Source organism: Astatotilapia calliptera, chromosome 3 (assembly GCF_964374335.1).
Source record: "Astatotilapia calliptera chromosome 3, fAstCal68.1, whole genome shotgun sequence".
NCBI classification, from domain to species: Eukaryota; Metazoa; Chordata; class Actinopteri; order Cichliformes; family Cichlidae; genus Astatotilapia; species Astatotilapia calliptera.
Window position 1 is genome coordinate 27,983,640 of NC_137424.1, and position 25,416 is coordinate 28,009,055.

Sequence of the window (25,416 nt, forward strand, 5' to 3'; positions counted from 1 at the left end):
AAGTTTGAGTGTATCATTTTAATCTTTTAAATTCAAAATCAAAGGTTAAGAAATGCTTTCCACTGTTTTTATGGAATTACCAATGTTATATGTCTAAGTTTGCAGGGGAAGACCATCTAGAACTAAACCATTCAATCATAATTTTAGACAACTTGTACACGTTGATTTCTACGCTAATTTTATTTTAGCCAATCCAGACAAAGCCCCTCCCACTACCCTGAATTCGATAGGCAGAAAATGTATGGCTGGATGGATAATATGTTATAATGTACAGTCACTGTCCACAACCCCTTTTTTCACTGGTCAGCACTTCCTGGAAAATGCACTTATCCTAACTCATGTTAACGTAGTATACTTTAAAACCATCAAAATGTTCATATGCTCCTTTTTAAAAGCACACGGATGTATACAAAAGTGCATTTGCTCTGTCTGCCCTTCAGTGACTGGTAAACTAAACAGTTCATCTGAGTAGAACTGCATAATGTAGTCTGTAAAATATCCCCCTGGCCAGTAAAGACACAGTGGAGATTTAAAACCTTGTTACTTTTCCTATAAAGAGATTTTACAAGCAATTAGCAGACTGTGAGGGGAAGGGGAAGCAAGGTAGGAAAAGAGTTATGAGGGGTAAGGAATATCAGTCATATTGTAGGTAAAGAGAGAGCTCATAGAGGACGCTTCAGAAAAAACACTACCCACGTGAAACAGTTTACTTAAAAAATCTTATGTATTACTTTAAATAAGTTACACATTAATAAGTAATAAATAAGTCACATTTCTTTCAGCATTAGAATAATTATCACTCACTGCTTGTTTTTCATTGCTGGGATGATACACATACGTCTCATACTCTATACATGGTGCAGGTAAAATATATATTTCTTATTAAAAACATTATTAAAAGTATTCTAAAAATTATTTGGTCGTACTAAATGCAAATGACATTTCAAAATTTTGCCAATGGTACGTTATTGTTTGTACAATACATAAAACTTAACTTGATTGAATGGAATAAAGTGGTCATTAATAGCCAATTCAAAATCAAGTCTATTATCCAGAAAGTCTTTTCTGTTTAACAAAAACAGCTGCCAACAAATGTGGTTCATCTACAAAACCAAGTTTGCTTCTGGGCTCAGTCCAGTTACTGCTAGTCAGATGTCTATGGAATGGGTACATCGTACAAATATAAGAGGTCACCACAATTTAAACAGTGGATGATGAAAAGCGACTGCAGAAACAAGAAGAAGAGAACTCATTATCCATCTGTTAGCCTGATATCAGAAAGAATGTTCAGCTTGTTAAGGGGCATATGAAGGAATGACTGGCAGCAGAGACTATGATGAAATGTCAGTGATGTATAGTGATTTATACCAATGACAGTTAAACTTTTCTAATAGAGCGACTGAAGTGAGCACAGCTTAGAGTAGGGGGTCCATTTCAGCTTATCACAGCGGTAAAGAGAATATAGGAGAACTACTTATGTAAGCCTTAGAATGGGACTAGGGACCAGCTATCAGCTACAAAACAGCACGTCCATATTTACCTTCAGTATGGTATTGTGTCCACTTTAACAGATTTCTTTTTAAAGACTGACTTTTACCCTGGACAGCAGAGTATCCAAGAAAGGAGGGACAGAGCGCAATAACATGGAATAACATGTCCAGAAGCAGAATCAAACCTGGATCTCTGGAGTAGCCTTTCAGCATATAGTTCACCTGTTTAATCCACTCTAATAGATTTCCATTGGCATGTACCTCAATGTAATTTATTTTGCGTTGACACTAATGCACAGCAATGCCGAAATACTCCTTTTGCCAGGTTTTAGGATGTTCCTCTTCTTGTTAGTCGCCAATCAGGCTTTAAGCAAACACTGGGCATTTGAAATGTCCTTATCAATAGCTAAATCTTTGTCTGCCTGACATTTGCAGTTTTCTTTTCTTTTCTTTTTTTTTAACTTTCTGTATTTATTTTTACTGTATATATACTTTAAGGTTCTGGACCTGATCAAGAGTCTTGCTGCTTGTTCCCATCTATTAGAAAACCCATGAGCAAACGTCCCATGTCCTCCTTGACCTATCTTGGAAACTTGCATGTTTCTTTGGATAGAAGTGTCAGCTCCAAGCATGCAATGTGAATTCAGACTGAAGGTGAATTTGCACTTTGAGAAATGTTACCCCTCGGCCATCTAGTGAATGATTTCAATGGACTGAATGGCTTTAATGGAATCTTCTACCACTGCCGTGCAGATGACACCCAGTGACACTTTTCTGTCAAGCCCAAAACCTTGACAGCCTCTTGACATTGTTGTACCCAAACTGTGGAACAGCCTTCCTCAGACTATTAAAACAGCAGATTCTGTTATTTGTTTTAAAACAACTGCTGAAAACTCATTTTTTATAGGTTAGTGTTTCCTTAATCTTTTCACCTTCATTTTTTGGCCATAGTTTGCAACCATGCATGCATGTATGTGTGTATGATGGAACAAAAGAGCATGTCTGTTTTTGTGTCTGTATGTTCAAACATGTACACTTATCTCCTGTACATATATATCTCTGTTTTGAAAAGTGCTATACAAATAAATTCTTCTTCTTCTTCTCGTTATTATTATTATTATACAAGCTGTTTTCTTCACCTATTCTTAAACATTTTACTTTTGTTTTTAGTTGTCAGCCTTGCAATGTCAGTTTAATTTCAATAAACAGCTTTTTCATTTTATTGAGAATGACAAACAAAACGTTTACAACCTAGCATCACAAAAACAAGGTCCACTGGAACACATTTAGCTAGACCAGCCTAAAGGCAGATTGATTTTAATGTGATATTTTTTGTGTGATTTATGTGCACTTGCAGGAAGACTTCTGGTCTCTGCTATTCCTGTTACAGCTGATATGACTGGCTAAATTCAGATCCCAAAACTCTAACAACATGCATTTACAGTGTGTATGTATGTAAAACCTTAGCCACATATATAAACTTTTGAATGGAGGACCACAATCTTTATGATATTAGTGGTATGGAGCTCAGTTTCCTATAATCAATAGTTATATAGAAAACAAAAACAAAACAAAACAAATCAAATAAACTAAAAAAATAAAACCACCAAAACAATTCTTGGTATTTAGTTAAACATAGACAATTCACAGGCAGTCACACAGACAGACAAAATTGCACAGGAACCATTTATTGGAAAAACAATAGTCAGTAAAGTCAGTAATTCATCCATTCCATATAGACAATTAGGACCAAGCTTTGTAAAGATCAAAGTAAAAGTTTTGTAAAGACCAACTGAAGCAATAGGCCACTGGCTATATGATGGCACTTGGCGAGGGGTATTAAGTCAAGCGGTCAGCAATTTTTGCCAGTTTAATCTGCTCTTATATTGTATGGTTAAATGGTCACTCTGTTTTCCAGGTGTTTCTGAGTAAATATTGGATGGGTAGCCAATATTTAAAGGTTAAGATTTTGGAGCCATTTTTCATGGTTTCCAAAATATGAATTTTGAAAACAAGTCCATAACTTTTAATCTTGTGCCACTATTAAGTCAAAACCAAATGTTATTCACAGAAAAACAAAAAAAAATGTTTAATCCACAAGTTACAGTAAGAATTACATAATATAGCTCTCATTGCAGGGGTCTAAAACCCAGAGCCAACTCTTACTTGAGTATGTAACTTAAGTCTAAAAAAGGAAGCACTTAGGGTGTTTCTCTTCCTATATGGCACCCTTCCACAATCTCTCAATTTTTACATTGCAGAGAGGATGATTTGTGAGTTAGCACTGGTGGTATAAATCATAGTTGCTTGGGTGTGTGAACCAGCTCATTTAATATTTGCAAAGAGAGGACAGGAACTCCTTCAGAAATGCCTTTCTGACCTTTAAAAGATGGGAAAGAGGGACTCAATAGTATTTGAATGCTGCACATTTGAACTTATAATTTTACAATAATGCCTATTTTACATGAATGAGTAACATGAAGCTTAATTCAAATGGGAGAAAATGGTAAAAGAAAACAGATGAATAGAAGAATGAAAAAGGAGATAAAATATGAAGACTAGAGTTAGGAGGAGACATACTGGAAGATATATGATCGTGAAAGCTGTGAAATATTACATGTGACAATAAGAGCCATTTACTTTCTTCTGCTTTCTGTTTCTCTCTGGGATGAGATGACAGCCTTATTATAAAACACTCTGCAGTAATTTCCCACAATTTTGACCCCTGTGCATTACAACCAACGTGAGCATTGAAAGGATAGGAAACACCTGACCTCGAAAAGATTCCTATCCAAGCAGGTTTTTCAGGTTTGCTTCTGAGCAAAGTTTCTTTTTTTTTTTTAAAGTATATTGCCTCACATCAGCTCTACCAATCTATTGAAGGTTGTTTACCTTGGTTAACTTTAATAGATTAATGATTGTTAAGATAGAAATCCACAGTTTTCATGCAAAATGCAATGCATAGTTGTACTTGGGATGTAAATTACCCCTCTCGTCTAAGTTGTTGCATTTGCTAAAAAGTTTGTTTTATCCCTGGTGGGAGTCATTTTCACATATTTATTAACTCTTAAAAGAAAAATCTGCTGCTCTTAGTAAATGAAACAGGATGCCTCCTTCCTGCCATCTGGAGATTTATGTATAAAAGACAATGGTGCTTTGCAGGAAAACCGAAAAATCTACCATCACAGCAACCTCTCTCTCTCTACCTCTTGGTGTGTTTGCTTGTTGCTCTGTGTATATGTGTCTGCTTACTCCACGTTACCTTAGGGGGGCAGGATCCTCCTGGGATCTCAGCCCTCGCCCTGATGTGCCTCAAGCAATCAATCACCTGTGAATCAGCTGGCAATCAGCTGACTGCTATTTAAACTGGGACCTGACCTTCAGTCTCTGTCTGAGTGTTGTCCAACTGTCGTAGTGATTGCCTTGCCCATCTGTAAGTCTCTTTCATTATTGTTAGCACAAAGATTTCAAATGTTAGCTGTGGTTACCTGTGGAGAGTGTTTTGCATGGCTGAGAGAAGAGATTCTGTCCTGGGAACACTGGAGATCAGATGCTGGATTTTGTAAATACAAGACTTTTGAACTAAGAACTGCTGAAAGACTTTATAAATAGCACAACTCTCCTGCACTGTAAATAAAGCCACTGCAATGTCATTGATTTCATAATAAATATTAAAGCTGGTCAAATAATGCCAGTGAAAGCCATTTAAAACTATTTATATTGTTCTATGAGAGAGAGCGAGAGAGAGAGAAACACACACACACACACCTGGTCTTGCCCCCCCCCTCTCTCTCCACCACTTGGCAATGGCCAATTTTTTTTTTATGTTTGTGTAATGTTAATCCACCAATGTTGTTGGTTGTTCAAGCTCTTTAAATGAAATTATATTATTAATGTTAGAATATAATTTTGTTGTTTTTCATTCATATTTTGTTTCATTTTCATCAAATTTAATGTTTTACAATATAAAACAGAAGAAAATTTTAAAGCATATTAATTTTCTTTGATTAAGTTGGCAAATTACTGAAAATTTTCTGAACAGAACATTTTGTGCTTGAATGCTTGATTAATTTCTGATAAATCCAGTCTGCCAGCTCAAATGTGGGTATAAAATGTGAATTCAGTTTGAAATTCCTCCTCATTTTAAAATGGGAACATGCAGAGAGCTCTTTGAAAAGGGAATAGTCTACATTGAAGCACTTTGTGATGCTGTGATGGTCTTTGAGACAAATAGAGCAAGACTTCAAGTGTTCTCACAGTGTGGTCAAGTGTGCTTTGGAGTCTGGCCCTTACAGAATGCACCAAGGAAGAGGAAGAAATGAAAGCTGACTGAAGCAGATCTCAGGCACCTTAAGACTTTAAGTAGTATAGACAGAAGGAGGACCACTGCTGCTTCAGGCAGCAAAAAAGGTAAATGTTTTTAGATCATATTATAAGAAAGTCTCCAGACTGACCATAAGCAAATGACTGAATGAACAAGGCTGAAGGGAAACTTAACTTCTAAGAAGCCATTATCTGTGCAATGTCACAAATTGCACAGATTGCAAACATCCACAAAAATTTTGATGCTAGCATAATATAATGAACAAAAAATTCTAGCAAATCACCTTGGTTCATCAAGATGTAGACTGAAATGGATTGCTCATGGGTTTATATACCAACAAGAGAATGACCCAAAACATATTTCAAAACTGTGCACAAACTATGTGAAAAAGGAATCTAGAGAACTAGAACTGTTGGACTGGCCAAGTCTAAGTCCAAACTTGAAAAATATTGAGCAGATTTGAGATTTGGTGGATTCGAAGACAGGTTGGACAAAAGTTCCATTGGGAAACTTTGTGGGACAAACCAAAAACTATTTGTTTTTGACAGATTTTTAAAATATGTATTTTCCTGTTTTTATGACAGGTGGTTATCTATCCATCCAGCACATAACAGCAGGGTGCAAGATGCTAGCAGGCAGGGCATACATGGAACGCCATAACCAAGTGATTTGGATAGTATACAGGAACACCTGTGCCAGGTATAGCAAGGATGTTCCAAAGTCAAAACGGGATTTGCATTCTCAACGACCAAGGTAAGTTTCTGTGGAACTTCCAGATACAGACGGAAAAACCGGACATGGTAGTGGTGGACAATCAGAGGAAGACAGTAATAGTGATAGATGTAGCGATACCGAATGACAGCAACATCAAGAAGAAGGAACACGAGAAGTTGGAGAAGTACTAAGGGCTCAGAGAAGAGCTCGAGAAGATGTGGAGGGCAAAGGTAACAGTGGTCCCAGTGGTAAACGGGACCCCAAGCTGGGCAAGTGGCTCCAGCAGATCCAGGAACAACTGAGATCTCTGTCTAGAAGAGCAAAGTCCTACACTGTAAAAAAAATCCTAATATAAAAGTATTTTACTGTGTATTTTACAGTTTTGTTCTGTTCTTCTAGAATATCATTAAATTTACATAAATGGACTGTGATTTCACATTTTAAATGTAAATTAACGTAAAATCACTGTAATGTAATAAAACATAATTTTCTTGTTGTCTAAATGTATCTGTCTGTACATATATGCATATTTAGATTGTTAAAATACATTCACAAATGTATCATGATTTCACAAATATTTGTCCGTTATTTGAAAGATTGAACTGTTAAATTCAAATGTAATGCTATGGAAAAATATATAAAATCATCATTGATCACAATCTTTTTCTACAGAATACAGAGTAAGTATGTATCTGTCAAGGTAAACAGGATAAGGTTCATCACAATCACCATCTTATGTTGGCATATTTAAATTATACATAAACTGATGTGGATGTCATTTCTTCTTCAACTGAAGGGCAAAATATAAAATTAAGGGAACAATTGTAATAATTCATATACTTAACGTTTTCTAATCTAGTATTTGACTTCTGTGGAGCAGCTGTAGCCCATTAGAGTTAGTTAGTGAGTTTTAAAAATGTTAGTAAGTGTAATTTTTTACGAAGCCCCATCTTCTCATTTTTATACTAATGTAACCCCCAGTTCTGCGCTTAATGAGTATTACTACTTTCAAAGAGACCTTTCTATTCTGGCGCCATAGGTTCTTATTGGATTGTGTATAATTTAAAACCTGAAATGAATGAAATTCTCATGGACTCAAACAAAGGACATGTCTTTGTGCTTGTCCTGTTAGGTCACTCTGTAGCATTTGATACTGTTGTTCACAATATTTTTCAACATAAATTTAGATTAAACTGTTAATCTCTGTTAAAATTGTTAAAGAAAATACATTCCAATGGTTTAAATTGTATGTACCTGATAGATTTTGTTCATGTAAGCTGATAGTCTTCTCCACAAAGTTTGTCATGGAGTTCCACAGGGTTCTGTGGTGGGATCCATACTTTTTTATATTATACATGCGTCCCTTAGAGATATTATCAGAAAACACTGCATACATTTTTATTGCTACGTAGATAATACCCAGTATGATTCATTTTCGAAGCCAGATGACACAAGTCATATACTTTGGCTACTGGCATATTTTAAAGACATAAGGATGTCCCATAATTTCCTTCCAATATTCAGACAAAACTGAGGTTATTATATGTTTAATTGCATTCTGAATCTGGTTGGCATTACCATACCAGGATAAGTCATATATAATGCACATTATATGCACATTATGACTAATGTGCATATTAAACAATTATGTAGAACTTGTTTCTTTCTTCTGCACGATATCTCTGTCTTATATCTGCATTCATTATTTTTATGCTGGACTATTGTTTTTTATCGTTATCAGGTCATTCTTAAAGTTCACTAAGCCCCCAGTTAATCCAAAATGCTGTTGCCAGAGTACTGACAGGGATAAAGCGAGTTCATTCTTGTCCAATATTAGCTTCTCTTCAGTGGCACCCAGTTAAATCCTTCAAATAGAGCCTTCAACTTTCAGCAGGCCTCCTTCCTGTGGAACCAGCTTCCAGTTTGTTTTCATGAGACATACAGCCTCTCTACTTTTAAGAAAACTTTCCTTTTTGATAAAGCTAACAGTTAAGGCTAGACATATGACCCGTTATGTAGCTATAGGATCAAAGTCCTAAGAGACTTGATGCGATGAACTAAGCAGTTCTTCACCATTCAGCTCTCACTCTCCCCACATATTTATATACCAGTGGAGCCATATAACTACTTTTGAACTTTTTTTGATAGATAACCTGGCATTCCCTGAGCCCTGGCTCTGCCAGAGGTTGTCCTTTCTACAACTGCAAACTTGTCTAGGGGTTGCTTGATTGTTGAGGTTTTCTCCAGAATAATGTAGGCTTCTTACCTTACAATGTGACTGTTATTGTGATTTGGTACTAAATTGAACTTAAGTGAACTGAAATAACCTTAAGCAGTTCAAATTTTCTTTTCGTCTGTGTTTATTATAGCCTTCAACACCCATCTCAAAGTAAATTCAAAATAAAGTCCTTGTACTTGTATTTTCATTCCTCTCTTCCTTAACTTATCGGGATCCTTGCAAAACACTGACATATGTTCAAGAACCAGTATTAATCATCTTTGCATAAAGAAACAGAAAATTTTCTGTTTGGTTGCAACCTTAGTTCTCACAGTTTCTAAAACTATATATCAGTGAAGAAGTTATCAGAGGCCTGTAGAGCAAACCTAGAGACTGAGTCAGGCAAGTGTGGTACTGTCAGGTTTATCCTTTGGTTTTCAGGGTAAACACAAAGGTTATCTTCTTAATGGGTACACCGCCATGGTAAGATATGCTGCAGGCCTAATATGCTCTGGTGCATGTTATCCTTTAGAAAAGACACGAACATGTACAAAACCACAACATAATTACCAATCAGTTCTTTCCAACAAAATCCCTAGAACTTCAGTATTTAGGTAGTAGAAAGGAGTGTAGTTCTAGAGATAGTATTTGTCTTTATCTGACAAGCATCAATAAGAAATGGAGATTCTTAGGGAACAACGGCATTCCCTTCTTTTTAAATCACACATTCTTATGTACCAACTTGCAGATGTATTATCTGTTTAACATCTTTCAATATTTTTAATATAGTCTCTTCATTTGTAAATTATACTGCTTTGCTGCAAGTAGACTAGTCCGTGTCTATGATTAATCAAATTGCACAGTTTTATGTGACCAGACTCATAAAAAGAAGAATCTGGGTTGACTGATCCACCTTCAGTTACTGATGTTGCTGTTGTTTGAATAAGTGACTCGAAATAAGAAAAAGATATCCTGGGTATCATGAACTTGCTTAGTAATGCTGGCCCCAGCTGTGATACAAACACAGCTGCATTCTTGGCATCTTATCCATCAAATGTTATAAAATTAAGTTAGACTGACCAGAAAACTCTGTCCTTTGTCACTCTCTCCTGCAGTAATGTCCACTTGCGGCCCAGATCTGCTGAAGCAAAGAGCTGGACAAAAAAAACAAAAAACCCCACACAATTAGACAGAAAAAAGCACAATTTCCATGTAGCATAATGTATCTCCAGATTATTGCCAGCTGTTTATTTTACAATGGAGGTCACTATAGAAAATTATTCATCCAATCAATTTACTACATTTCATACATTAAAACTGAGCTCACATATTAATCATAACAGGTTTGGCAGCCGTGTGTGTCAGCGTGACAAGGTGTGTGCATTGAGTGTGTATTAGCTGACACACACACACACAAACAACACTTGCACCTTCTCATTCTGCTCAGCTCCTGCCTATCTCACTCATGGTCATCGGAAAATAAATGTAATCAGTGACAACAAGCTAATCCTAAAGCACATTCTTTTGTCGCTGTGAAAAAGAGAAATGAAGGTTGACCTTGATGTAAATATGTGTCTGCCCTCACAAACCGTAATTTGAAAATGATCCTCACATCATTCTCCAGCTAAATGATTTTTTTTTGTTCTGTTTGAATGGATTCCTCGTTTCCATCTGCAGCCTGCCCATATGGAACAGATTAAAACCTAATTGAATTTCTTGCTTAATTATGTGTAAATTATTGAAGTGGAGGAGGAGTTGAGCCAATTCAAGCTTATTAACTATTCAAACTTATGTCTCACCTACTTAAATATCTTGAGCTTCATTTCCATTTTGGTTTTCAGGGTCTTTTTATTTAAGCCCAAACACCACTTTTTACATTGGGTTTTAATTACTTAATTAAATGTACAGCACTTTGTGTCAGCTGTGGTTGTTTTAAAGTGCTTTATAAATAAAGTTGATGATGATGATGATGATGTTAATTCAGTCGGTGCAAAAAATAAGGACTTTGATGAATACAAGTAGTTGTTTGGTGGTTTGTGCAACAAAACAAAATGAAATTACATTTTGTTGATCTTGATAGATTGTTAAAGTGTTAATTTATTAGTTTTTAAAAAGGTATTATCCAAAAAAATGAATTCATAATATACAGATAAGTACAAAGACTGTGGCAGATAAACTAAACTAAACCATACTGATACCATATGAAAACAAACTGCCCTTTAATTCAATATTTTTAGTGTATGATTGGTGAATTACCCAGGTGTGGTGGTAGACAACAACGTGAAATATAGCTGCGCTGTCTCCAAAAGTACCTGGATGATTACCTGGATGAATACCTTACCTGTATGATTGAGTATGCATCAAGACATAGCTGTGCTGTTTCCACATAGGCGACTATAGTCAGCTAACATAATAACATAAAATAAAATACTTTGCTCTCTACGACAAAAATATCGCTATCTGCACTTTGGGCTTCCGACCTTTGTATATCACTGCCAGATCAGATATACTACCTTTGCACTACCTTTGTGTTATCACCATATCAGCTGTTAACATTAGCTTTGCTCAGAATTGGCCATTCCACATGTATCCCCAAGTGATACATCTTTAAATTCCTTGGCTCTGCTTTGATCCCCTAACTAAAGCTACTGCTATAAAACAGTCAAATGCAGTGAGATGAACATCTCTCATTGCTTATTAATAAATCTGTTGATTGAGTGTTTCTAACCTACATGAGAAAGCAGCATTTTTGACCAACACTATTTTCATCTTGCAGGTTCTCTACACTGCTGCAGGCTTGAATGTCTTATCCACTGAATGATCTCATCTCTCAGCAAAAAGACATAAGTAATTCATTGGACAGCAATACGATGCCCTGGCTTTCGTGTTGGCTCAGACTGGAGTGACATGTTACAACTATGAAAGCAATTAACTTAAGCAGGATTAAAAACAACATAAAAAGCCATGCAGCTGAATTATTATGTGCTCTACAAGTGTGCATTGACGGTCATTAACCAGCACCTCAGGATCCTCCATCATAGTTTAATTGTTTCTGTCTACTGTTAGTGCTTTTAATGATAGTGAAACTAAAAAAATATATAATGAAAAGGTTTTACATAAAATCGATATTAATCTATATTAATTGCACATGAAGTGAAATGTTTGTCTTTATATGCCTGTTTTGTTTTAATTTGGGTGATTATGGGTTTTGCTGTTCAAAATTAAAAAGTATGTGAGATAATGGATTATCTCGACTTAATATTTCCTTCTAAATTTGAGTAAATTATGTGTGTATCTCAGTCTAGTCGAGTGCAAGCAACTACATTCGAGGCTGCTGACTTGACAATTGTCCAGATGACCTTCACTGGGCAATCCACAAGGACAGTAAGCCCCATAAGGTCATTGCTGAATGTCTAGTCATTCGCTGAGTGCTGCATAGAATGTATGGAAAATTGGAACGCTTTGAAAGGATGAGTGGGGTAGGGAGAGGTGGACAAGAAACAGGGATAACTGCAGCCATTAGATGTTTGCTGAGAAAAGTCAGTGCAAGATCTGACAGCAACGTAATAAATATACATATTTAAACTTTTACCTTAAAAATAAAATTTAAAGCAAAAGTTTTACATTCAGATTTCTATATACAAATAGATTTGTGGGTTATTTATAATTAAAAACATTGTTTTATGATATACGTTTTTATTTCTTCTTAGAACTTGCCAAAGGGTTTCCAACTAGAAGCCAAGTGTGACTACACTACAGAGGTGTGGACTCGAGTCACATGACTTGGACTCGAGTCAGACTCGAGTCATTAATTTTATGACTTTAGACTTGACTTGAAAAAATGTTCTAAGACTTGTGACTTGACTTGGACTTTTACACCAATGACCTGGGACTTGAATTGGACTTGAACCGGTTTACTTGAAAAGACTTGATATTTCACCCCAAATATAAAATTTAACATGCATATTATATAGAGATTGAAAATGTGACGTCATTCAGGGGTAAACCGCAAAGGATTCTGGGAACTCGTGGCAAGCGGTACTAGCACACGCAGGCTTTCAATTGAAATCAGTCACACAGCGATAAAAAGAAACACAAAAAATGGCAAGAAGCTGTTGTATTATTAACTGCAATAGCCGGTCGCATGACAGCCACGGGAAGCCGACGGGTAAAGAGATCGGTTGTTATCGGATTACGTCGTTGAAAAGAAATTGTTCGAGCCATGTTTCCGAAGTAACAAAGACGTGACGGATGGCCTGGATTGCAGCCATTCAAAGACCAAATATAACGTCCCAGAACCCTCCAGCTCACAGGTTAGTCTGCTCCAAGCATTTACACGAAGGCAAGTCTTCTGTTGTAGTTAATACGTCATTTTCATAACATAATTGGTGATATAGGTTACAAGCAAGTCTGGCGCTGAACAGAAATTGTCCCGCTATGCTCCTTTATTTATTGTGTTTATTGTGCATAAACAGTGAATTGTCCTGACACAATATTGCGTTTCGCCTCTGTTATTATGGTACATTGACAAAAATACATACTTTTATTCACAGGATAAAACAGGTTTTTGTATCACTAATTGCCCAGTACGATTACAGCATACAATATTGTTGTCACTGCTACATTTCTGTGATGCGTACCAGAAATTATTTCCACTACTAATTAATTACCATTGAGCTCAAAGGTCCTATTAATAAACGGTTAAGGAATGTGTATTTATGAAGACAATTTGTGAGACTGGTAAACTTATGATACGTACGATGGTCTTTCGTTCTACACGGTGCATTTCAAGGTCCTGTACCCATCCGGCGGTAAACTGTACCTGGGCTTGTTGCAGTGACCTGAAGTTACTAAACTTCATGAGTGTGTGCACTCACTCCAAGAACCGTATGATTATAAATATGCATATAAATATGCTACGATGAGATAGCTGACTTCATCTAACTAGCAAATGTTGTCCAGGCTACGTTGGTGATACAGTTTTTTTTAATGTGTATGATATTTTTGTCATGCGATTTTAAAGCTGGTCCTACAACCGCATCCAAGAATAACATGCAGCTTATCTTAGAACTGTCGGTGAAAATTATTCTTGGAGCTAGGTTTAATTGAGCTGCATTTTAAAGAGGTGCAATTTCACAATTTGTGTATATTTTCTAAGTTCACTATTTTGTCATGTGTTGAGAAAAACACAGATTTTAAAATTACATGGTCTAATATTTACATTTAACATATAACTGCAACATGCTTTTTTCATTTTTTTTTTAAAGACTCGAAAGGACTTGAAATTCAAAGTTTCAGACTTGTGACTTGACTTGGACTTTTACACCAGTGACTTGAGACTCGACTCTGACTTGCCTGACATTACTTGAGACTTGACTTGAGACTTGAGGATAAAGACTTGAGACTTACTTGAGACTTGCAAAACAATGACTTGGTCCCACCTCTGCTACACTATATCGTCACTGTGTTTGGATATGGTTATTGTTTAATTCATTTCACTTTAATTCAAGAATTACAGAACAGCATTACTGTGGTATGAAAAAACAACATATGACGTTTTTTTTCTGAGTTTAGTCGTAAATCTTGAGATATAATGCGCTGCTGCACGACAAAAGATTTGGTAACGTAACACCAACGATAACTCCTTGTGCATTTATTTCAGCTACAGAATCAAAAGTTTCTTTTATGTTTGTGTCTACAACCCACCCTGCCCTCCTTGCAATAGGCCAGCAGCTTGTCTTCTTCCTTGGGGTGGAAGATGAGCGTGTCAGGTGTGAAGTCGATGGACTGCCGCTGGAAGGAGGAACCTTCATCTGTGCTGATAAACAGCATTTGATCTCGTTCATTTATAGAGGAACCCACCAGAATTACCTGTAAGAGATGATAGAGAGAACAGCGAAGAAGAAAAGAAAGAAAAAGAAGAAAAAAGAAGGTCACAGGTGATACGGTCCAAAGCATCCTGCAACATATTTGGTGCTAAGTCAGCAGTCTGTTGAAAATATCCTCCTCATATCAGTACTTGTCCATGTTAATTCACCTGCATGCACTGAAAACCTGATAAATATGAATGCATTCACTTCCATGCATGCACATTCATTCAAGGCCATCCTCTGGAACAGAAAAACTTTCCATCAACCTTACAGGCGGCTTAAACCATGGCAACACTCTATTGATTATCTATTCAGACTTTTATAGCTCATAAAGTGAAAACATTAAATACAGGGGACACCAGGAACTGCCAACCCACCAATCACAATTATGTCCCAGACACTTGCAATAAGTGTCTCAATAGGGGAAATCGATAGGAACTAATGAACCAGTCATGTTCATTAACAGTGTGTGAGAGGTGGGAAGCTATCCCATGAGGGTTTTTGGTTGTTTACAGCAACTCCTTATAAAAAGTGTCCTCAGTCAGAGAAATGCAATAAAGTAACTAGCTGTATTGTTACTTAACAAATGTTTCAGCAAAGATTAATGGATGCAAACTAGAGATATAATTTTAATGAAAGGGATATTCAACATGTAATGGCTATTTAAAAAAATAAGTATTATGTGTGGGCAGAAACAATTGAGCAAACAAATAAATCAACTCATAGGAAATTGTCAAGGTACTTCCAATGCTTTTAATTCTTATTTTAAGACTGTATGCTTTTGTCCACGTACAAAGAAAGAAAAAAATCCCTTTTTAATGCCTATATTCCTCCTTCACTTCCAAAATAACCTTAATATTCAACCTTGCCGAAAGCAATTTGTATTCAATGGTATATTTAATAGTGTTTTCAAAGGTTACAGTAGCTCCTTCTAGAGGGAGTTCAGTACTTTAGTATTAGAAAAGAAAAGCTTCATATTTGTATGCTTATACTTGGGTAAATTTATTACACAAACCTGTAATAAATGCCTCTTACACAGCATGTTTGGCTCATCAAAGCGGGGAAAGCACAGTTTTAATAATGTTCACTTCAGTGTCCCAGTAGGCCAAGAAACTTATGGGTTATCTGCCTGATCTGGATTTATTTCAGGGCCTTGTGTTACAGAAGATACTTTTAGTAATTTTTGAATAACCAGTCCATCGATCTCTTTGGTCAAAAATCAGTCACACCTGCTGGAGAGCATCCACACACTTGATGCTTTGACAACTAGACCTAAACTCAGAAATCGAATGGTTCCTTTAAATCGCCAGAAAACAAAAAACAGCAGGAAGGATGGGTTTTTTTCAGCAGGAAGCCAAAAAACCCCCAAAAAGATCAAATAAAATAAAAAAGTATACTGTACAAGTTTAAAGCTCTTTAGGGCAGTGATTACACAAAATCTTGAGAGAGTACTTGAGAGATTTCTGTCTCCCTATCAAAGCAGGTAGGGAATAACCTGGAAATTTCAGGTTACATATTTGCTTCTAGAAGAGCATTGCTCATGTTCACAGAAATCTACTCCAGTAGTATTTCCTCTTTGTCCTTGCTGTCGATCTTTTCTTTTATTATCCTTTAATCCAACCTCTGTTTTGTTTTTATCTAAAGAAACACAAAGCTGGTGTAAAACCAGTGGCTATGTCCATCTTTTATACTGTCCGTTTCTAGAAAAAGAAAAAAATCATTACTACTTTTATAGCTAAACTAACACTGTGCTATTTTATTTTTTGTCCATATTTAATGTGTTCAGTGATTTGTATTATGTATGCCTATTTTCTGAACACATTTCTGGCAAATCTTCACCTGTCATTTCTTTTTATAGTCATCAGAACAGCTTCAATATCACAAAAGCCCTTACCCTAAACCTATAACTTCTTGATGCATGCTCAACTTTTCTCCCACAAAAACGCTAGGTCCGGATGAACAGAATCAACTTTTGGAGACTAAACCTATAACCATAACCTAATTGTAAACCTGACGCTAAAACTTGAGGGGACTGAGATTTTGGTCCCCTTCAGGGCTGTTGGTCCCCAGAAAAATGTCTAAACAGGTACACACGCACACACACACAACCCCTATTAGGATTCTCATCATGACTTCAATTAAGGAGTGTGTGTAGAATAACACATCTTTCTGGGTTGATACTTGAGAACTGTGTGTGAGTTGGGTGTAACTTCCGTTAGCACCACAGTCAATTAAAAGCTTGGTGTTTGTTTTGCAGGCAGAGCATGGTCAACAAGGAAGAGGAGTAGAATGATGATGTTAGAACAGCAGGAAAGAAGACTTTATTTCTTATAATACAGTTAATTTAGAAAATGTCAGCTGGGATTTGCTCAGTGTATTTGTTGTTTACAGCTAAAAAGCTCCACTGAAAAGCTCAAGTTCACCCTGTGGATGTAGGAAGTCAGCAAACAATTACTATCCTTAATTTCTACCAAAATGACCACTCCCAATCTCATATTTACATGTGTTTACAAAGTCTTTTGGCTTCTATGGTATAAAGCCTGATGACAGCTGTTTTGGCACACACTTTTGCCTCATGTCCCTGTGGGGCAGGTCCATCAATCGGTCAGCCCTCCTGTGCCAACATGTCATCATTTAAAGGATATCACTCGGTTTAACCTAGTTAAGCTAAGACAAACACTGAACATCCTCAGGACACACACGTACACAGTCCCACCTCACATATAGACATCATATCAACAAATGGAGACAAATGAGATGACAAATGCTTGAAAAAGAAGCATAAAGGTGCACCGGATCTTATGAATATGATTGTGTCAGTTGGTGAAGTTGCATAGTCTCACCCAAAACAACCTGAAACTCGCTACTCAGAGGTACTGAGTACTATAAGCTTAGCAAAAAACAAAAAAAAGTTACAAATAAATAAACAATAAAAATCTGTACTACCACAAAGGTTATGCTCTTGATGTGTTTGCATTTGTAACTAGATTTCTGTAGTTTTAGCAACAGTGAAACACAGATCATCATGCAACGAAGCTAAACACAATTATACTTTTAGATAGTATTTTTAATTATTCGTTTTTTATGAAATGCTTTTCATTCAGTCTTTAAATTTGTTTGCTTGCTTTGTCACAATGTCCACTACTAAGCCTATGGAAGCTTTTGACTAACCTTGATGCCATCAGATTATCTTTTTTTTTGTCATCAGAGATTTAAATGAAAACACACTGTTTAACTGAAAGTATCTGTTTGCACAGGAGGTGTGGGCTGTTAGTAGTCAGGCTGAGGAGGGGAAATGCTGCTCAATTGCATCATGGGACTAGAAACAGAATGAGAGCGTTTTTGAAATCTAGTAGGAGACACACACAGCGCTTTGAGTGCTCAGACAGAGTAGAAAAGCGCTATATAAGAACAAGTCCATTTACCATTACCATTTACACACTGAGGACTCCAAGTTGAGATATTTCTAAGCTTAAAGTGTATTACTAAATCACTTGAGAAATCTTTGCAGTTCCATTTGATTGTACTGGTCTTTTTGAGACCTTAGGTGAAAGGAGTTTAAAATTAAATTCAAAACCTTAGCCAAAAAAATAAACCTTTTCTATTCTATGCACTATTGTGAGTTGTGCATTTTATGTGGTACTTAAACGTCTTGTAACCCCTCCATATTCATGCATTGTTCCCTTATTGGGTTTCAACCTGGGAAACTCAAAATGGGACAAAATTGCTAAAACGAATCTTAAAATTGTTTTATCTTTTATTATTCACCACAGAAACCACAGAAAATAATGTAGGAGTTTGTAAAAGATGAGTGTGCCACTGATGCACTCATCCTCATGGCGCAGTAACCTGACTTACCAACAAGTGGCAGTCTTGTCAAACTGTAGGCTCGGAGGAATGCCTTCAAATCTTTACAGAGTTGAAACTGAGCTTGACTAACCAACTGACAGATAAGAAGGTGAACTTTTCAGTGAGGCTTCAAAAAAATGGGATCGGGGGAGGGCAGACAGACAATTCCTTTCGCACAAGTTATGATCCTCCACAATCAAAGGACTTTGATACATTCTTCCTTCATAACGATTTCCTCCGAGTAATAGCTCAAGCTTAGCAAAGCACAGTGCTCCTATTGTGCATGGCAGATAAAAGCAGACTCTAAACTTCCTGTGTCTGCTGTGGAGACTTCTGGGGTGTGACACATTAAGGGGACTTATAGGAACAAAACTCAGCTCTTTTTAATCTGCAAAACGGCTTAAACACCAGTGTGGCTTTGGGAAGAGCTTGCGTAATCTATGCGATGTTTGATAATCTTTCGATCACAGTTGCTCAGATTATAGAGCTGATACTCTCTGATGTGTGTCAACAATGATCAGTTCCTGCTGTCAATTATAAAGCAGCACAATCTTCTTGGCAGCTTAAAACAGCTTATAAAAGAGTGCTGGTGTGCAGTTGGAACATGAACAACATGAAGGTCTATGCCCAGAGAAGAATGAGAATGTGCATTTGTTTTGCATGACACATCTTTGAACAGCTGAAGGGTTTTATGGCTGCAGGCTGATATGGCTGATGAAAACCTCAAGTCTTGAGAATGGAGAAAGCTTTTGCACGATACAAGCACACCGGCACAAATGCACACCTATGCAAATGAATTGTGTACTTACTGTACATGTGCACAGAAAAATGAGAGAAGTCGATGAAGGATACCGTTTGAATTGTTATTTTGCAAATATTATTTGTGAAAGTAATAAATCAATGAAGAACTCCACGCCATGTTCAAGGTAATTATCTCAAAAATAGCTTTCAGTAGTCTTGTTATCCTTATATTCAGCCTGCTATCTATAATTCACAATACATTTTTGTTTCTCGTAACTTTGTTATGAACTCGTAGGAAAGATTCAATGGCCTGCCATGTAGCCATGTTTTGGAAAACTGTAAGTGAACCTTCCCAGATTTCAGCAATGAGTGACAGACAGATATAAAAGAAGATAAACCTAATTAGTTAGGACCTAGTCGTATAAATCAGAATGTTTCTTTGTTATTGACATCTGGGTCAACACACATAAACATACCCGTGCAGTTCCTGGTACAGTTCCTTTCCACTCAATTACATATATAAATTGCTTGAGTTCTAGCTTCCACTGGGAGAGAGGGCCCCATGTGACCACAGCTTACTGAGCCATGGTCTGTTAGGAAGACCTGGGAGGGGAACGCAGCATGGGAGGCAAGAGGATATCACCAGACAGCATAACAAGTTTCAGAAGATGCTCAGTTAGTCCCTCCCTTTAGTCTTGTGGTGGTTATTAAACTAAACAAGGATGGATGGAAGTTTTGATCAGACAACCACCTTTTATTTATGACATGAGTCTCCCTCGTGCCCTACCTGAAGTACTGCACATCTCTGTTGTACCATCTTAGTTTAAGATTTGTTTGCAGTGTATTTCAGGATTGTTTCATATCACCAATGAAACAAATCCTCTTCAGGTAGTTCTTGTCATATCAAAATATAGTCATGCTATTTGGACAGAGTGTGAAATCAAGGTCATCTTGCTGAAGTGGTTTGCATAAGGACCAAACAGCCATTTCATTTGAATGAATTAGCAGGGCATATAGTGCCTGAATACCTATAATAATGTTCTTTTTGTGGAGGATTAGGACAAAGAATATGAGAGGCTCATTTTAAAGCCTAGAGTAGTTTGAAAGTTTGAGAGTATTGTATGTCTGTTTGATCATTTCGAACATTTTTAACTTTCTAGAAGACTGAAAAAGCAATGTTACCTTAAAAAACTGTTTTTGACTCCAATCTCAGTTACTCAGCAACAAGCTATGAAATGACCTTGAGTTGAGACTGTTTTGCCCAAGGTCAAGATTGTAGCATCAAACTCCACTTCTGTCTAAACCCAATAACAACTATGACATTTCTTATTGAGTTAGAGGAGCAAAAACGATTTTTATGATACTATTTGGTCTTATATTCACTTTTATAATATCTTCCACTGTGGTAATTCCACTAGTTTAAGTGTGGTTTCAACTTTGTCAATATTTTCAATCAATCCTCAAGCAGGTTAATCCATAATGTTGAATGGATATTGTATCACTTCAATATTCATTCCCAGTACAATCAGTTTCAAATTTAAAGACTTAGCAAAAGCCTCTTGCTCAGAAGCCAGTCCTGACTCTTTCCAGCATTTTTGTCCCTGCACTTCTCTAAGGTGAGGTGAGAAGTGGTTAGAATGGGGAATCAGAAAGCCAAACATGAACAACACATTGTCAGAGGTGTCAGAGATAGAGGTGTGAGAGGTCTGGCAGTGTGTTTTTTGGCCAGCTTTGCGACAGTGTGACAGTCCGACAGTCCATTAGCTTCCTCCCAGGCAGCTCCATTTGTGTTACAATGGAGGTGACCAGTTTCAGCAAAGTCCCACATCTTGGCTTGAGTTTAGATGAAAACACACACACACACACACACACACACACACACACACACACACACACACACACACACACACACACACACTGAGGGTGTGGAAAATCACCAGTCTGAGAGGACCAGTAGTTGAAGAGCATGAAGTTCAAATGCATATTCTTTATACCAAACTTTACAACCTAATGCACTGAAAAAATAATATTGAGAGGCTGGCAGGGGCTGTAAATGTGACAGGAAACACACCCACGTTTTTTTTTAATACAGTGACAAATAATGTGATTAAAGTAATGCATTAGTAAGTAATGCATTACTTTAATCACAATACATTTTTTAGTAACGCAGTAATGTAACGTGTTTTTGCTGAACACTAGCCCTATCTTCAGTCCTTTTCAGTTCATGTGCTGGAGGGAGGACAGTGGTGCAACAGTCTACATCTTTTAAGTGGAGTGGAGATGAACATTACTTTTATTTTTATTGTGCAAAAACATCTGTACAGTCTCAAGCTAATGCAAAGCTATCCAAGAACCCAGAATGATGTTAAAGTTAAGTGTATGCTAACACTAGCCAAGCAGCTTGGCCTACTCTTCAGCAGCTAACAAAGATAGTAATGAGTAGTCATGCTGGGAACATTGTAGCCTCCATTTCTCTCTGTACATGATTCAAGAGCAGAATAACTGTGGCGATCACTTTGAAGTCTCCTTGGGCTTTTTCAGCTGTGTTGTGTTGGTGGTTTTGTATGTCTGTCCTCTGTCCAATGCAGGGATGTGCATTGGTGTGTGGAACAAGTAAAGTGTACTATAGTAATTTCTTTCCAGTGATGACCTGAACACTGGTGATAATTAGTAAAAGAGACATCAGATTTATATTAATTGATTTTCTCATCATGCAAATGTACTTAAAGTCTACTGTCTCATGCTACAGTTTGTAATGCTAGTCCTTGTGAGTTCAGCATTCAGACACTTGAACCTGTTGCTGCAGGTTCCAGTTAGGGTGCTGACCCACCAACTCACAGTATTGGTGGGTCAGACAAGAACAAGGACTACCGTCTGAAGCTGCTGTCCAACACTGTGGATTCCCAGTCTGTCAGATTCATGATGCAGGTCAATACTGATTTTACTCCTTATGGGGAGTTGATTTATGATTTTACTTATGGGGTGGCTGTGGCTCAGGTGGTAGAGCAGATCAGCTACCGACTGGAAGGTTGGTGGTTCGATCCTTGGCTTCCCCAGTCTGCATGCCAAGTACTCTTGGGCAAGATACTAACCCCAAGTTGCTCTCCGATGCATCCACTGGAGTGTGAATGTGTGTGAATGCTTAGATTGCACTTAAGTACAGTTCCTTCTGTACATTGTATGAGTGGGTGTGAATGAGGCATGTTGTATACAGCACTTTGAATGCTCCGGGAGAGTAGAAAAGCAGAAGAAGCAGTTCTTTTCCATTTAACCCACATTTGCTCATAATTTATGTATATTTCTCTCTATTCATTCATTGATGCAGACATGCATTAATATATAAAAATATTTTTAAAAAAGAAGTTTTAGAGACAAGCTTACTGTCATATATACCATAATTCATGGATGTTAACACAGTTAAAACTATGTTTCTATTTGATTTGATCAATGTGTACTTTATCAGTGTGCCCACCTAAGAAAACATTTGATCCACTCACTGCTGGCTTAAATAACCACTGTTTATACTTTATAATACTGTCTATTTAATTATGTGCAAACTGTGTGAAATGCACACCAAAAGTTTAAACTGACATGACGTGAGATGTAATTTTCATGCAGAACCAGGTGTAATCCTACCTCTAACCATTTTAAAAAGATTTTTTGAAATGGCTGTCAAAGATACATTTTTTTAATTGCTCAGCTTTGCTTGCTTGTTGTCATGTCATTAAATAATATTTCACAATTAAAACGAAAAAGAAAGTGGCAATTCCAGTAAGTGTGTGGTAACTCTGAGATTGACACGGGTAGATACAGTGCAGAATGATGTGGGTTTGTTTCGTGTGGGGCCTGTCCCAGATTCAGCCCTGTAGCTTCTCCCTCCATTTGAAGCCTCCCAGAGCACAGAGATTGGGACTGACATAGGCCTTGATATACTCTTCTCCCTTTTTGTGTGATTTTTTTTTTTTTTTCTGTTCTACAGCAGCTTTTGCTAGCAGGGCTGGACTGGGACAAAAAACTTTGACTAGAGACCGGCCCACCAGGTATTATAGGAAAAATCATAAAGCCTTTGAATGAAAACAAACACTGTTGTGACAGTGATGTACACTGTTTTGATGGTATATGTATGATTTCTATACGTTGTACATCAGATAAAAACTTTGGTTGTAAGATTCAGATAATTATTTAATAAAAGCTAGATATTTTAAATGAGAATAAGAAAGAAAAGTATGTCTTTGCTGTTGTTTAGCACGACAAACGCTGGTTTCCTCTTTGTGGCGCAAAGTGGGATAAACAAACACGAGAGAAAAGCCGATCAGCTGATCATTGATCAGTTTCACGAATGACTGAGAGAAGAAGAGACAGCTGACAACGTAAAGACAGAGAAAAACTCCAGCTTTGTGTCTTTTTCCATTCTAGCTGAAGCACGGGACAAACTGCGTTCCTTTTCAGCCTCAATACGAAACGCGTAATATTTTCTCTGAATACGGGACGATTCCGTTTTTTAGGGGTCGGTTGGCAACTCTACTAACTAACCTTATCAATAAAATAAAGTTCACTATCAGTAACATAGCACCCACCCAGCTGTAGAAACTCAAATTCAAATTCAAATTTTATTTGTCACGTACACAGTCATACACAGTACGATATGTAGTGAAATGCTTGGACAACTGCTCGTGACTCCGTCATGCTAGCTAGTACGCAGTACGAGTTATTGTAACTGACGGCAAAAAGTCAGCACAACGAAAATAAACTCCACCTAAACTTGGTTTATATCTGACCCAGATAGACTGCAGGCCATAACTTCTTACCTGAAGTTCAGCTCACCTGACACTCGGACTGGCGGCTGCCTCGGGTCTCTCCTCCTGCCTCACCTTTCCCTCATCCACCTGGCCTCTTGTGGCAGCTCCGCCATAGCGACCAAACAACTGAGTTATTTTTACACATCTGCCAGCATCAGGCCAATCCACCACCTTTCATTGTTTATACTGTTATAAAAATAAATAAATAAAAAAAATCATCGGCCCATAAAAACGAAAAATCACCTTGCCCGGTATGCCCGATGGCCAGTCCAGCTATGTTTGCTAGTATGAATATGTCTGAAAATTTACCTACAAATTAGATGCATAATAGGTGTGAATCATTAGTTTGGCTATATTAAAAAACATCGTTTTCCAAAACAATAGGCAAAGACTCAGTATTCTGCCTCCTACTCCCTCATAGCCATCATTGTCTCAGAATGCAGGATCTATATTTGCCTTTATCTTTGTACAGCTCTGAAGTGAACACATATTATCTAAAAAACATTTAAATAGGCTGACTCCAGCAACTGAATCTTAAAGCAAGAGAGAAACTTCAGTGTTGGGCATGGAAACAGTAGTTTCACATCCTTCAAATCCCCACTCAAGACCAATATAATATCATTCAAGGTTTTGTAGACAACATACAAGACATTTTCATTTGGTCAAATTATAGGTAGACTGTGTAAAATCTCATCAACAGATGTCAGGAGATTGCAGATTCCAGTCATATGAATTTTGTTTTCTTAGTTCTCCCAATTGAAGACATAATCCTAGCAGCACTGGCTGCTGTACTACAAACAACTCTGGCGACCTTCATCTGTAATGAGTGTAGGATGTCAGCCTGTTGTTTAACTCAGCTGGTGTCCATGTGTATTTACTCTGGAGTGAGCTGTACAACTTAATGAAAGCAGTCTGATATGAGTTGATGAGTCAGCGAAGCTCACTTCTGTCCGATGGCGGCGATACTGAGGGGAGTTGTTGAGGATATATATTATATAACCTGCATGGATACATTTATTCCTTCAATTTGCAAAAAGTCCCCCTTCATAAAGGATTTCAAACATGACTAATTGCTTTATAATGGTTTACTCATTCTTTATCAATCAGTTATCAAAGAACAAGTTCTGCATTGGCAGATTGAGGTAAATCCCTGACATTTATCATTTTCCTTCAGAAACTCACTTCAGACTACATCAGAGTGAAAAAAGAAGCCTAACTTAAAAAGGCATTCATTGTTAGAAATTTTAACTGATTTGAAAACACCATTGTCTCAGCGCCATTACATTTCTCTTCTTTTTATATTTTCTCTGACTGCATGATGCTCTTTTTACCTCAGCTGTTTCCTGTCTTTCTATGTAATTTTCCTCCTCACTTTTGGATTCGTGTACCTTTAGTGTTCTCCCCGTATCGC

The 25,416-nt window shown here is 37.1% G+C and overlaps 1 protein-coding gene across 6 annotated transcripts in view; it reads right to left on the reverse strand.

Moving 5' to 3' along the window:
- Positions 1 to 25,416, reverse strand: part of sorcs2 (sortilin-related VPS10 domain containing receptor 2) — a 361,031-nt gene that overhangs the window by 73,860 nt on the left and 261,755 nt on the right. For all 6 annotated transcript variants that reach the window (XM_026160590.2, XM_026160585.2, XM_026160578.2 and 3 more), the window contains exons 4-5: positions 14,453 to 14,617; positions 9,827 to 9,900 (exon numbers count right to left, since the gene is read on the reverse strand). In XM_026160590.2, the coding sequence (XP_026016375.1) occupies positions 9,827 to 9,900; positions 14,453 to 14,617 (239 nt within the window). The remainder of the gene's footprint in view (positions 1 to 9,826; positions 9,901 to 14,452; positions 14,618 to 25,416) is intronic.